At 42.6% G+C, this 14,209-nt stretch overlaps 1 protein-coding gene across 1 annotated transcript; it reads left to right on the forward strand.

Annotated features, from left to right (window-relative positions):
• Positions 1–399: 399 nt before the first annotated feature.
• On the forward strand, positions 400–13,921 carry LOC135982379 (nectin-1-like). Its single transcript, XM_065588795.1, has 5 exons — positions 400–850; positions 6,374–6,673; positions 8,559–8,667; positions 9,316–9,436; positions 12,255–13,921. Exons 1-5 carry the CDS (start codon positions 415–417, stop codon positions 12,447–12,449), a joined length of 1,161 nt encoding a protein of 386 aa, XP_065444867.1. The 5' UTR covers positions 400–414; the 3' UTR covers positions 12,450–13,921.
• The last annotated feature ends 288 nt before the right edge of the window (positions 13,922–14,209 follow it).

Here is a 14,209-nt window from a genome sequence, read left to right on the forward strand (position 1 = left end):
ATAAATAAGGGCTCCTTTGTGAACTTCCTCTGAGTTCTGTGATACCTGCTGCCATCTTGCGGCTGTGTGGAGTCATTGCAATTTGCTGTTTTGTCACTGATTCCCCAGACAGGAAAGAGGCAGAGGAGAGGGACTTACCAGCAGGCTGTTCACAGGCTCTATTTCTCCATGTATTACTTGGGGAAAACAAGGATCATATATAGCATTTCCTGTTCTAGCCTGCCTATAACCAGTTGTTAACCTAGCCTGAAAAACCTCATGCTGTGTTAATTATTACTTTCCCATGACCACACTGACAAGGACAGTGTGTAACACTTGTAGTGTATTTGTTGCATAGAAGACTTAGGCAGCTGGTAGTGTCTGAGCTGCATACCGCATCCACACGGTGGTCCGGGGACTTGGTAAAATACACACATGCCCAATGTGGTGTCCCAGGGCTGTCGCAGAGATTTCCTCTGTGGACGTTGCAGACTCTCTTTTAATGTGATCCTTGATGTGGCTCTGTTTCCAGGTGCCAATGAAGCAGTGAGATGTGAGAGAGTTCCTGCAGCAGCCTTAGGTAAAGATGTGACCCTGAAATGTAACTTCACATGCTCTTTGGATGTTTTACAAGTCACCTGGCAGAAGTTGGAAGGCTCTTCATTCAAAAACATAGCTACCTACAGCAAGGCACATGGAACTAAATCCATAGGGCCTTTCAATAAGAGAATTTGTTTCAATGATACAAGTCTGAAAGCATCATCCATCACTTTTCGTGGCGTGACATTGGAGGATGAAACATGTTATAAGTGCATCTTCAACGCATTTCCATATGGCTTCTTCGGCAGAGAAACTTGCCTCATTGTACAATGTGAGTTTTAAACCTTTTTTCTCTAAGGTGCAGCGCCCTCTAGTGATTGGACACAGAATGTCCGTGTAATTGTCTATTGCACCAACTTCTGTTGGTGAGAGAGACAAGCTTTGGAGCTACACAGGGCTCTTCTTCAGGTGTGGGAGTGTCACAGCTAAACAGAAGGTTGAACAGATTGTTTAGCATAAGTAGTTAGCACCTATTCTAAGTCTAAGGGACCATTCAAGGTGCAGTAACCCATTAACACCCCTGTAGTCATAGTGGCTTACAGATTGTTATATTAATTAAGTCCATACTTAAGTGACGGGATGCTTGTCAACTAATTGCAACTGAGTTTCAGACAAGACATGGAAAATCATGGAAAAGTAGTACTGGACCCATATTATTTACAATAATTTGGAAAAGCTAACAGCTCGAGCCGCGCTCTGCCCGGAGCGGACAGCAGGGGCTCATGCTGTCAAAATTATGGTGGAAGCCTAATGCGGGTTCTGCAATTTCCACAATATCAACAATTAAGTAGGGCCTTAGAAATAAGCCAAAAATGCTTTATTAAGACCACAGTTTTCAGTATCTAGCAAAATTATGCTAAACTATCTGTTCAACTTTGTTGTCATGGGTTCCCCGGGGTGCAGCCTTGGACTATGAAACGGCTGTACATCCTTAACTCTCTCCAGCCTGGGCTGTCTCTCACAATGCCTTGGTAGTGACAAGCAGCAAGCCCCTCCAGGCACTGTTATCACTCAGCCCAATCACATGAAAAGCCCCAAAGCCAGCTAGATTTATATTGGTAACTAATGAATCACACAGAGAAAGGCACCAGCCAAATCCACCAGCCAAATCCCCCAAGCTCCCAGCATTGTACCTCAGGAATATACCATCTTGTACTGCTCAAGATGTGCAGTGCAAATGTATTAATTGGTTCAACACTTCATCAATAGAAAATGGATATACACCAGCCTTTGCAAACCTGAGCAGATTACCAAACAGTTTATACAAATTCACTGGTAAAGATAAACAGTAAAACAAATTTATTGACAACAAAAGATAGATTTTAAGTGATTATAAATAACAGGCAAAAAAGTCAGAATTAGTTACCAATATAAATTAAAATATTATCACACAATCTAAACTCTCAACTGTGATCCGCGAGCTCCATTCAAGTGGTCCACGGATAGTTCCATCTAAGGTGTTCACCTGGTCAGCCGCACATGAAAAAATGAAGGGCCACCCGCCTAATTAGTGGAGAAGCGCAGGTAGGGGAGAGAGGGAGACACCCCCCCCTCCATTCCAGCTCTGGGGCTGCCATAGTAAGGGAGAGAGGGCACATCCATTGCATTTGAAAGGTAAGACTACTGATATTAAAATATGTGTTGTTTGCTTTCATTTGTACGTTAATTATTATTATTTACAATGGCTATCTAACAGTACAAACAATAATTGGAAAGATCATCAAAAATTTCCAAGTGGTACGCAAAAAAAAAAAAGTTTGAGAACCACTGATCTAGCTAAAGCATTTTTTCTCACCCCACAGGATATTGCAGTTTATAGTACACAGATTTCATCCTTGAAACCTGGGCCAGTCTCCTCTGTTGGAGTCTTAACTAAGTCTTCTCAGTGTCCTTGTTGCTCGCAGCATAGGTGAGGGCAGGAGAAAGGACAAGCGTGTTCCCCTGTGTTCTGTTTTATACCCTCAGTCCCGTGTGCTTGTAGAACACAAGTCCAGGCATGTCTGGTAGGCATTGCTGCAGAAAGGGCGGCCAGCACATCCCTCGGCCCACGCTCCTTCCTGCAGCCCCCATTGGCCTGGAGAAGCACTAGTCTAAATTCTCAACCCTATTAGACTGGGCAATATCTAGCTCAGAGGTACTCAAACTGTTGTTCATTGACCATCAGTGGTCCGTGAGCTCCATTCAGGTCGTCCGCAGATAGTTCTCTCTAAGGTGCGTGCCTGGGTGGCCGCACACAAGAGAATGAAGGGCCCACCCACCTAATTAGTGGAGCTGCGCAGGCGTGGCTCCACTAATTAGGTGCCTGGACCTTGGAGAAGATGCACATGTAAGGTGAGGTGATGGCCTTGGGAGGACTAAGGAGTAGGTGGAAGGTGGCAGTGGGGTGAGAAGAGGGGGTGGGGAGCATTTGGGACGTGCAGGGCTGCGGCAGTCAGAGAAAGAGGCGACTTTCCCCAGCTCCAGGGCTGGGCTGCTGGGGAGAAAAGGCCCTCCTTCCCAGCCTCAGCTCTGTGGCTACTGTAGCAGGGGAGAGACCCTCCTCCTTCTCAGCCCCAGATCGGGGGCTGGTGCTGTGGGGCAGAGAGGGCACATCCATCACACTTGAAAGGTAAGACTACTGATATTAAAATGAGAGTTGTGTGCTTTTATTTGTAGAACAAAAAAAGTTTATTATCATTAAGGTTTTTTTCTTATATAGCACTTTTATCCAATGGTTAGCTAATGGTTACAATGGTTAGCTAATGATGCAAACAACATTTGGAAAGATGATCAAGTGAGACCCTCAGCAATTTTCAAGTGGTCCGTGGAAAAAAAATGCTTGAGAACCACTGGTCTAGCTTAAGCAGTTTTTCTCACCTCACTGGATATTGCAGTTCATAGTACGCAGATTTCATCCTTGAAACCTGGGCCAGTCTTCTGTGTTGGAGTCTTAACTAAGTCTTCACAGTGTCCTTGTTGCTCGCAGCATAGGTGAGGGCAGGAGAAAGGACAAGCATGGTCCCCCTGTGTTCTGTTTTATACCCTCTGTCCCATGTGCTTGTGGAACACAAGTCCAGGCATGTCTGGTGGGCATTGCTGAGTCCCCAGGCAAGGTTGAGCAATTCCCTTGGTGGGGCCTTATACAGGTGAGTCATTGAATTGTAGCTCTCTTGCTGGACAATGCCTGTTGATGGGTTGTTTCACACCCCGCCCGAGCATTGGTTACTTTCCTTGCTGTTGCTAATATCTGGCTGATTTCCCAATTTACAGCATGTTTTCGTGACAACCACACAACACAATTCTCATAACTTCATATGCATTAATGATATACAGATATGGATAGAAACATCACTTTCAGCAGATCATAACGTTTCTCCCGATACCTCACATGGGCTGCTTTATATGCAAGATCACAATTACATACAGATGAGGAATATGGGGATTACAAGACGTTCCCCGAAGGTATAGTATGTCACTCTTGTATTTACCTGTGACACTGAGTACTTTTTCCAGACCTTAACAAGAGCTCTGTGTGAGCTCAAAAGTTTGTCTCTCTCACCAACGGAAGTCTGTCCAATAAAAGATACTGCATTACCCACCTTGTGTCTCTATTATCCTGGGACTGACATGACTACAACAACACTGCATAGTATAAATTTCATCATTTTGAATTCATTAACCTAAAAATATATGTTGAGTATACAAACTCTTCCACAAGAACTATTTCTAAACTTGAAAATGGTCTTTGTGGTACCTCTGACTAAACCTCTACCAACTAGTGGGGGCGGAGGGGGTTGTACGTGTTCTGTGTTAAAGAATGTTTTGAAGGTTGCAAAGTCAAGAACTCAAAAGTTAAAAAATTCCACGTTTATGATCACCAAACAACCTTAATTTTACCCTCTCTTTCTCCCCTACGCACTGCACTGAAGGAGGCCGATGTAGTCTAGAAAAAGTATGTGATCATGTAATTAAAAGCTGTTTCATGTATAATGCCCAAGCGGGTACTAATACAGTTAAATAACTTTCTTCTAATGTAGTCTTTTAGTGTAATTTCCTATGTTTAGTAAACGACAAGGTTAAAACAAATTATCTTGGGTTTACCTGTAACAAGAACCTCTCATGTATCATCAATAAGATTGGATCCCTGAGCCTTTGCTGTTGCACCAGACTGCTACCACCACAGCACTAACTTCATTAGCTGGCAGCAGGAGAAGGTTGCTGTTCCAGAGGGGGAAAGGACCATTGGTATTATGTGCTAGGTCCAGAGGGTGGAAAACGTCCCTGCCCAGGTTTCTTTCTTCCCTCTCCCCAGGAGACAGGCACTCCTCTTCCATGCTAGGGCAGCAGTCTGGGAGAGATGAGATTCTGGGCATGTTTGAGGGGCTCTGTCCAGTCCAGATGTTCCAAGACACTTCTTGCTTCAGCTGTTCTCACGGCCATTCCTAGTTTGGTGCGTCTGCTGCTGCTTTGGCAGTGGTATGAGCCTGGTGTTCAGTGTTCATGTATTTGATTATTAATTTGGCAAACAAGAGAAAGGGAATGGTGATATTTAACCATTGAGAACTCAGCTAAGCCTGAATGGAATTTCATGGGACAAAGAAAAGTCACTTCTCCAGCCTGAGGGATTTCCCCCTGCTGAATTTCAAAGGGTTGCTGCAAACCAGGAAGGTTTTAGAGCGTCTAAAACACTTCATTCTTCTATAAAGTAAAAAATTACACAACCTAAATATAGGGATTGCTAGCAGTTGACCTGATAATACAAAAAGCTGTGAATGTATAATTACACCAAGACAAGATCAGCAGAGATATGAGATGAAAGAGTGTAAGATGTTCTAACATACAGAAATATTTATCTATTAGATCAGTAGAAGAAGCCAGTCAAGTTTGAATCAGTTTGTTCCCTAACATCCCCATCCTCCTTGTGTAACACAAGGTTCTCAAAGACGATGTTGGTTTCAGTCATTGTAGAGCCAAAGTTTAGCTGTGTTCATGGTTATATAGCAAAACAATCCTTCCCCCCAGCCTTGTGATCAAATCCACAGGAGGTCTCGGGTGAAGGAAAGCTTTACAAGGTTTCTTTTGTGAAATTCCTCAGCAGTTTTCAGCTGAGGAGGTGCTGGTGCCACATACTCCTATAGAAGAAGTTAGTTCTTCTTCAAGTATTGCTGATGCCCTAAAATCCATGTGGATACTGGGGGTTCCGCTAGGTCCATGGGCCATAAGTGTAGAGACATACCACTGATCTGTTTTATAGAGCTGAATTGACAGGGCTTTCCCTTCTGGCCATGGTTCTTGTATCCAACTCCGAAAGGGGCTCCCATAGCATGTAGAATTTCCACTCAGAAGTTAATACAGCTATTTCTGAGTGGATTTTCTCCTGGATTGATTCAAAAGGATGTCTCCAGGCCTACTCCTGACTTGCTCCTTCCCCATATGTGGATCCTCAATTCAATAAAGGGCTCTCCTTGGATTTAGGGACAGGGAGGTTGTGCCTCAAAAGTGTTTATCAGCACATTTTTTTCAATCACAAGAACAGGACACATGAATGTGCAGGGAGTTTCCTGTGGAGCAGCGAAGAAGGTACCATGTGGCCCAATTTTCTTTAATTTCCAACCCTACGCCTCCTGCGTAAAACCCCCCAGCAAACAGTTAAGATATAATAATAAACCATTAAAATCTAAGACTAGAAAGGAACATATTGAACATATCAGGAATAGTGTGATTTTTTCCATTAAAAACTTTGCACATGTCTTAGTTTTTTGGTCACGGTGTAAGGAATATTGTCATTTCCGTTGCACTCTACTTTTTCTCTTAGCGATTTCTCCAATAAGAACTGAACTCCTTTCGAACGCCAGCACCCCGGGGGTCCGGACTGCAGTCTGCTCAGCTACAGCAAAACCTGCCCCAGAAATCACATGGAAGCCTGAGGGCATCCTGATTGGCCAGCCTGAGACATATGGAGTTAAGAATGCAAATGGTACCGTGACCGTGACAAGCATGTGTAACGTCTCTATGAGGCTCCTGCAATCGAACAACCTCCAGGCTTTGACTTGTGTAATAAACCACCCTATGGGAAGGAAAGAGGAGATAATTGACCCACTAGAAGAATATGAAGGTAGGTTATATCTTGGTGTTGGTATATTATTGTCTGGGGAGTGGAGAGCAGAGAAAAGCCGTACCAAACAAAATAATAGTTGTCCAAAGAAGGTTGGTTCTCTTCCAGTGAATTAAAAATAAATTCTTAATGTATAATCACAGTGAATACAGTTGTGGTTAAATCTTGCCTGGCCAGAGATTTTCCCTGTGGACCCTGCTTTTCTTCAATGGCTTGTATCTGAGGACTTCTCTTCACTGCAACAGTGCATTCAAGTTAGTGCACTTGAGTTACTACACTGCAGCTCCACATAGTGCTTTGATAAGCAGAGCAATTGGATTAGCTGATAATGAGATGTTGTAACTTCAGCACCACTCCTATTTCAACCTGCTCCCCTGATGGGCCAGCTAGTGCAAATGTAAAACACCACTTAACTTGATCTCGAGACTTGTGTGCAGATGGGAGTCGTAATACTCGAGTTACAACTCGCAACACTGTTGGTATGTTCACACAGCAGCTGGCAAGGTACTTCTCAGCCTGGGTGGACAGAGACATGATAGCTTAGATGGAAATAGTGTGCTAAAACTAGCAGTGTGGCTGTGGCTGCTTGGATGGTGGCAGGGGGTAAATAACCCCACTGGAGCACCTATGGGAGGCTAGCCTGAGCGGCCACATGTGCTACCACATCTTCACTGCTATTGTTACCCATTCTAAATCAGACCTTCCCTTGCCACGTAGACATACACTTAGATATTCAGAAGACTAAGTTTTTCCTGGTATTTCAGTCCTAGAGCTGTTTCTGGAGCTTTAGATTAAAGGATGTCCTGTACTAAGAAATTCAAGGAAATCCTCATCACAAATTACCTTATTTCTTATAGAAAAGATCACCAAAGCAGCCATTTTTTAGAAATGAACTTTTTTACAAAAAGTATTGTAAATATCAAAATCTTTCATTTTTGGTCAGTTTCAACATAATTGATTTTTTTGAATATTCATTTTCATTATTTTTCATTTGACAACTTTGCTAAACAAAAAATTTAATAATGATTTTGACAATAAAATTAAAAGTATATATTGAAAACCCACCTTGTTGAATCTTTGAGGTAAAAGGGACCATTCTAAGCTCTGTGAAATGGAGGCACCTTTGAAATTCTGAAACTTGCAACCTGTTTTTTCCCGTTTTTCAAGTAGGTCTAAGAGGCAATAGCAGTATAAATGAGTATTCATGGGACTCTCTCAACTAATAGTAATTTTTCTGATGAATCGCTACTTAGCACTTTCAAAGCATTTCACAGCTACTAACTAATCCTCAAAACACATCTGTGAAATATGTATTACTAGAATTAGCTGAATAATGCAAAAACATTATTCATACCTGTTTTAAAAATGAACAAAGATCTTTATGTGTATGGCACAAGGTTACGTGCTATTCTTCATTGGCTATTCATCAATCCCTATTCTCCTGTTCACAAAATCTTCCATCCAATCAGAGAGCAGAAACAGAATCATGTAACCCAAATGACCAATCACATTTCAGAGTAGCCGATAATGGAAGTCAACAGCTTACATATACCCTATCTGTTCAAATAAACTCTGGTACACTGTTCTGTGAATAAGGAAGACACGACCAGAGATCAGCAATTCAGAAATAGAAGAAAAGTTTTATTATCAGATTATTTATTCATCATGAATAATTGACCTACTCTAACGAATATCCCCATTTTATAGTTTGAAAAACTGATACCCATAGAGGTTAACCAACATGTCCACTTTCTACACTTAGTTTAGAATTGAGTTTAGAACTCAATGATTCCTGGGTCCCAGTTTCTGGACAGGAAACATAAGAAGAGCTTTGACATCCATTGGGTTCTGTGTGACATTTGGTGTTTGCTAATTTGCATTTCAGTATCTGATGAGGAGAGCAAAATATATATTTGGCAAGTGCTTTGCATAATTTCTATTACTCTGAATGCCATAGGAGTCACCATCATCATCAAGAAAAGCAAAGGGAATAAGTAAGTTGAATTGTCTTACAGAATTCTATTAAACTCCTTTTTCCTGCTCCATAGCTTAACACCATGTTACAACGTCAAGTTTCCACATAACATTTACACTTACAAACTTCAGTGCACACATACAAACAATTCCTTTCCTCTCTGATCTTCTTTCAGAGATGATGTTCTCAATCTATAATGTAGCACCTGTCACCTGAAAGTCTTCAGATCTTGAAAACAAACCTTGGTGTCTGTCCCAGATTTTTATAGGTATTTATATGTTATTACACAAAGTATTGCAGGCCTAACTGATTTTTGAGCTTATCTCATTTTGAAAAACGATTTAGGCATTTAGAAGCAAATATCCCATTAACAGTCAATGGGTTTAGGCTTCTCGGTGCCTTTTTAATGAGACTTAGGCCAGGTCTGCACAACAGACCTATACCCATACGTGTGAGCAACCAGGATGTCAACATAAGCATTAGTCACCTCAGGACCTTTCTTTTGTGATCTGTCTCCCCTCTCAGTGTCTTAGCTGATTATAGTCATTGTCACTTGTCTCCTCTTATCTAAATAGACATTAAATTATTTTGGTGCAGGGACCATATTTCTGTAAAATGTCTAGCACACTGTTGGGCATTGTATAAATATTGAATATTTATATCACAGATCGAGTAGCAGCATACCCTGCACTCCTGCGGAGAAAAAGAATTTGAACCAAGATGACGGAGACAGATACCAGCACCAGCCAACACCTAAGAGCCAGCAGAGTGTTTCCTATCAAAATGAGGTAACAGAAAATCATATATAGGCAATTCACATTCATATCTTATATGAGGCAAGCAACCTAGCAATGCCTAATGCTAGGGAGTTGAGGTCTGCCACACCGTGCTTAACTTGTGCCAGGGCTGAACATGGGCACCTCTAGTTCACAGCCCCGGTACCTCTGAGGTTGCAATGTCAGTTATGAAACTTAAAAAAATTGCTTTCCTTACAAATTAAGCACTGCTGACACAGCTACAATACAGACATTGGATGTCCTCCTTAAGAGAGACACTTAAACATTACATTGACTTTCTTTTGTAGGCTAATTGACTTCCTTATCTGTCCAGATAGACACTAAAGACTTTGAAAGTGAAAAGAAAAACAAAACAAAAATAAGGTACAGCTTTTGTGCAGGACTCTGGCAAGAGATTTGGAGGATCTGAATATTGGTGCTCCAAGAAGCTCTGACCTGATGTTCAGCTCTCCCTCCTATTCCTCTGTGCTTCCTTAAGCATCAGCCCTCTCCAGCTCAGTTGAGTGAAGGGAGAATCAAAGCTCGTGCAACGTCTCAGGTGACATCACCATTCAGGCCCCCCAAAGAACTCACTGACGACCTGCAGTAACAATATGGAAGAGGGAAGGCAAGATAGTGGTGAGATTTCAGTGTGAAAATGAACAGGAATGGAAGCCTTTCTTTTAAAGACAATGGACGTTCAGACCATGTCATAAAGGGGTGGCACAGCACAAAACCTTAAAGTGGTTCTGGTTTGGCTTTGCTCTTCACTTCTATCCAGTGCTTAATTTGCAAGGAAAGAGGTGCCAGAGCTCAAGCAATTTTTTTCTTTCCTAACTGATGTGGCAAACCCACAGGTGCTGAGGCTCTGAACTGACAAGCCATGAGGTGCCGGGGCTCAGCCCTGGCACAAATGAAGCACTGCTTTTATCACCTGTGTAGTCCCAGAACCTGCTTTAATAATCATTTACCACTTACCTAGTGCTTCTCACCCAGAGCTCTCAAAGTGCTACATATAGGTGAGTAAACATTGCCTCCATTTTACACTTGGGACTACTGAGGCAGAGGGATGTTAAATGCCTTGCTCAGAGTCAGCTGGCAAGGTGGTGGCTTTGCTGGCAGTTGACGCCTGATCTGCTGATTCCTATTCTAGTGCAGTGGCCAGTGAGTCTTGTTGCCTCCCATAGGCAGTATCTAGTACAACCCAAAAACCATTCCTGCAACCCAAAGAATCATGGGTCTGTCTCAATTTACGATAAAAGAAGGATAATTGAGGGTGGGGAGAGGGTTTCAGGAAAATGTGTGTAAGGAAGGGGCAGAGGTGGAGGGAGAGAGATGGCAGAGATGGGATGAAGCCCCATTCTCAATTACTCTGCTTCTGTATTTGTGTCAGAAGTAGAGAGTGGGAGAAGTGGCTTCAGGTCACTTTTTCATTTCCTACATTTTGGGAAATGTGGAGCCTATCCTGGAAGTCAGTGACTAGATGTAGTGAGCTCTGGTTATATTTCCTCCCTCCCTGGCCTGCCCTCTTATGGAAACCTGTTGGGAGTATTCTCCGGAGGCCACTTCTTCTCCGTTTACACTGCTAGAGGGGCACATTATTATCCCTCTTTGAAAGTATGGAAAATTGAGGTAGAGTGCATTGAATTGACTTGCTCATGGTCTCAGAGTGAGTCAGTGGCAGTGCTGGTGATAGATGCTAGGTCTCACAACTCCTAGTTCATTGGCCCGTGTTGCTCCTATATTGAGTAGGAGGAGGGAGGTTATATCACCTCTGTATTTAGCACTGGTGCGACCCCTGCTGGAATAGTATGTCCAGTTCTGGGTGCCCACAATTGAAGAAGGATGTTGATAAATTAGTGAGGATTCAGAGAAGAGCCACAAGAATGATTAAAGGATTGGAAAACATGGGCTATAGAGATAAATTCAAGGAATTGAATCTGTTTAGCTTAACAAAGAGAAAGGTAAAGGGTGACTTGATCACAATCCAGGTACCAACATGGGGAACAAATATTTGATAATGGACTTTTCAGTCTAGCAGAAAAAGTTGTAACAAGATCCTATGTCTGAAAGTTGAAGCCAGACAAATTCATGCTAGAAATAACATGTGCATTTTTAACAGAGAGGATAATTAACCAATGGAACAATTTTCTAAGTGATGTGATGGAAACTCCTTCACGGTCAATTTTCAAATCAAGATGAGATGTTTTTCTAAAAGATATGATCTAGGAATAACTTTGGGGGAATTCTATGGCCTGTGTTATAAAAGGAGGTGAGATTAGCTGATCACAGTGGTTCCTTCTGGCCTTGGAATCTATGAATCAGTAGCCAGGAAATCAGTTGTTTGAGAAGTAGTGATTCCTGATAGAATTATCTGACACTTGAAGTAATATCCTCCCCAATATTTTACTTTAAAAAGGGAATGAGCTGGGAAAAGGTACTGGGGATAGAGGGAAGGGATGGGTTGAATCAGTGCAGAGATCAGATTCTTCAAAATGCAGCATCACGCAGATGCTTTTCCCAAAAACTGTCTGTTCTTCCCTTTTGGTCACATGGATGTGAAGGAGAATAATATGACTAGTGGCATCCAGACATGCAGTTATAACACTTTCATGTCTTTTAAGCACCACCTGCCTACTGATTTGTTCCTTAATTTGTCTCGTTTATACCCATTGCCTTTTTAATGTGTTAGTTCTAATTTCTGGTACTGGCTTCTAGGAGTTTTGTTCAGTTGATCCTTATGCTAGTGTTTTCCCCCATTGCTTTTCCCTCTCTGATAATTTAAACCTTTACCTTTAGTACCACATAACTGTGTCACTTGCTCTTATAGCGGCAAATCCCAGGATGTTCTCAGCGCAAAAGAAAATTCTTTTCAAAACAATTGTTTTCAAAGAAGAATCAAAGAGATACACGGGTACCCAGATCAATATTTTCAGAAGGAAAAGAAAAGAACGAGGAAGGCAATCTGAATCATTTATTTATGGAAGGGATTGAAGAGATTGATGACTCGGTTTTTAAAAATTAGAGAAAAGGTAAACTTTCATTGCTGCAAATGAAAAAGCCGAGAAACCAATGTCACTAACTCAGCATTCAAACCAGCCCCAAAGGAGAACTTTTTCAAAGCATTGTGCAGTACCTTTGGGAGAGGAGCTATTTACAACATGACTTTGACACAAAAAGAGCTATAAATAGGGGGAGGGAGAAGAGGTGGTGGCTTCATTTCCCCCTCCCATCCATTTATGGTATGTAAAAGGTATCTTTCAGAGAATCTGTTTGACATGAGCTTGGAGACGGAAAACATGCAGGTGAACAAAACCAGGCCACATGCCTTTCCTTCTCGCCATCCTCCCCAAGGAATAGCTGTGGCTAGAGCTGAGTGAATTATGGATTTCTCGGTTTGCTGGAAATTCCAAAACATTGAAAAAAACAATTATTTGGGTTGAACTGAAAACGTTTTTTTTTCAAATTTTTCAGCAAATCTAAGTTATGTTTCATTTTTGGTTCTAACGAAATGTTTTGGCTGAACACTTCAACATTTAATTCTTTAAATCATGTTTAAAGTAAATTTTAAAGAAAAAGTTTTTTCAATTGGAGACATCAGAATGTTTCAGTTTTTGGACACCATGTTTTTACTATTTTTTCCCAATGAAAACAATTGACTCAAATTCACCAAAAGTTTTGGTGTCGCTGAATCTTCATTTTTTTGCCATTTTCAGTTGAAAAGTTTCACCCATCTCCAGCTGAGACACCTGTTTCATGGAAATTTACATTTAAAAGTAATTATCTCCCCTTTTACACTCTAATCTTTAGCTTACTTGGTTCCTGCTATCTCAGGCAGATGGAAAACTTTAATGGGGTTTCGTTGTTGCTATACTGACCTAATTCTTTTTTTAAATAATAAATTCCTGTCTCTTAAAGAGTTCAGACACAACTAGAACACCTCTCCCAGCCTGTCCTCTCCTTCCCAAGGTAGAGCAGCTGTGGCCAGATTAAGAGAAAAGAAAAAGAGGTAGCCACTGTTAGATGAATGGAGAGGCATGCAGAGAAGAGTTCATTTGGAGCAAATAGTGGGAGTTCTAAAATCAAAGAGGGCAATTTTGACCTGGAAATCTAGGCAGATTAGACTAACATTGGTTAGAAAAGCAGAGATGCCATTTTCGTATTTAGCTTCCTCTCTTTAGAGCCCTCTTGGTCAGATGAATGCCTGGTGTTGGGAGAGTTTTGCCTAACAACAGTGAAATGCAAACAGTGCTGGGTTTGGATGTGTGAAACCGGATGGTGCCACTCGCATGGGGCTCCGGCAGCCAAAGCCCATCCTCCACTTCCCCCCTCCTCTCTCCTGCAACTTGACACCACTCCCCTCCTCTCTCTCCCTCCCTCCCCCCGCCCTGCATTCACAGATCGCCGGCCGTCGCCTCGGCCTCCGGCCGTCTGGAGCTCCGACCCTGCTCCCCTCCCCCGCTGTCGAGCGCGCTGCTCTGCAGCACAGTAAGGGGGCCAGGGGATCATAGAAGCGGCAGGGAGGTTCTGGGGGGGAGGGGTAGTCAAGAGACAGGGAGCAGGGGGAGGGTTGGATGGGTCAGGAGTTCGGGGGGGGCTGTCTGGGGGTTGGGGGTGTAAGGTTTTGGGCAGAGTACAGGTGGGGGGGTCTCAGGAGGGGGCAGTTAGGGGACAAGGCACAGGGAGGCTTAGGTAGGGGGTGGGGTTCTGGAGGGCAGTTAGGAGCAGGGGTCCCAGGAGGGGGCAGTCAGGGGACAAGGAGCGGGGGGGGTGTTTGGGAGTTCT

This window comes from Chrysemys picta, chromosome 1, assembly GCF_011386835.1.
Source record: "Chrysemys picta bellii isolate R12L10 chromosome 1, ASM1138683v2, whole genome shotgun sequence".
Taxonomy (NCBI): Eukaryota; Metazoa; Chordata; order Testudines; family Emydidae; genus Chrysemys; species Chrysemys picta.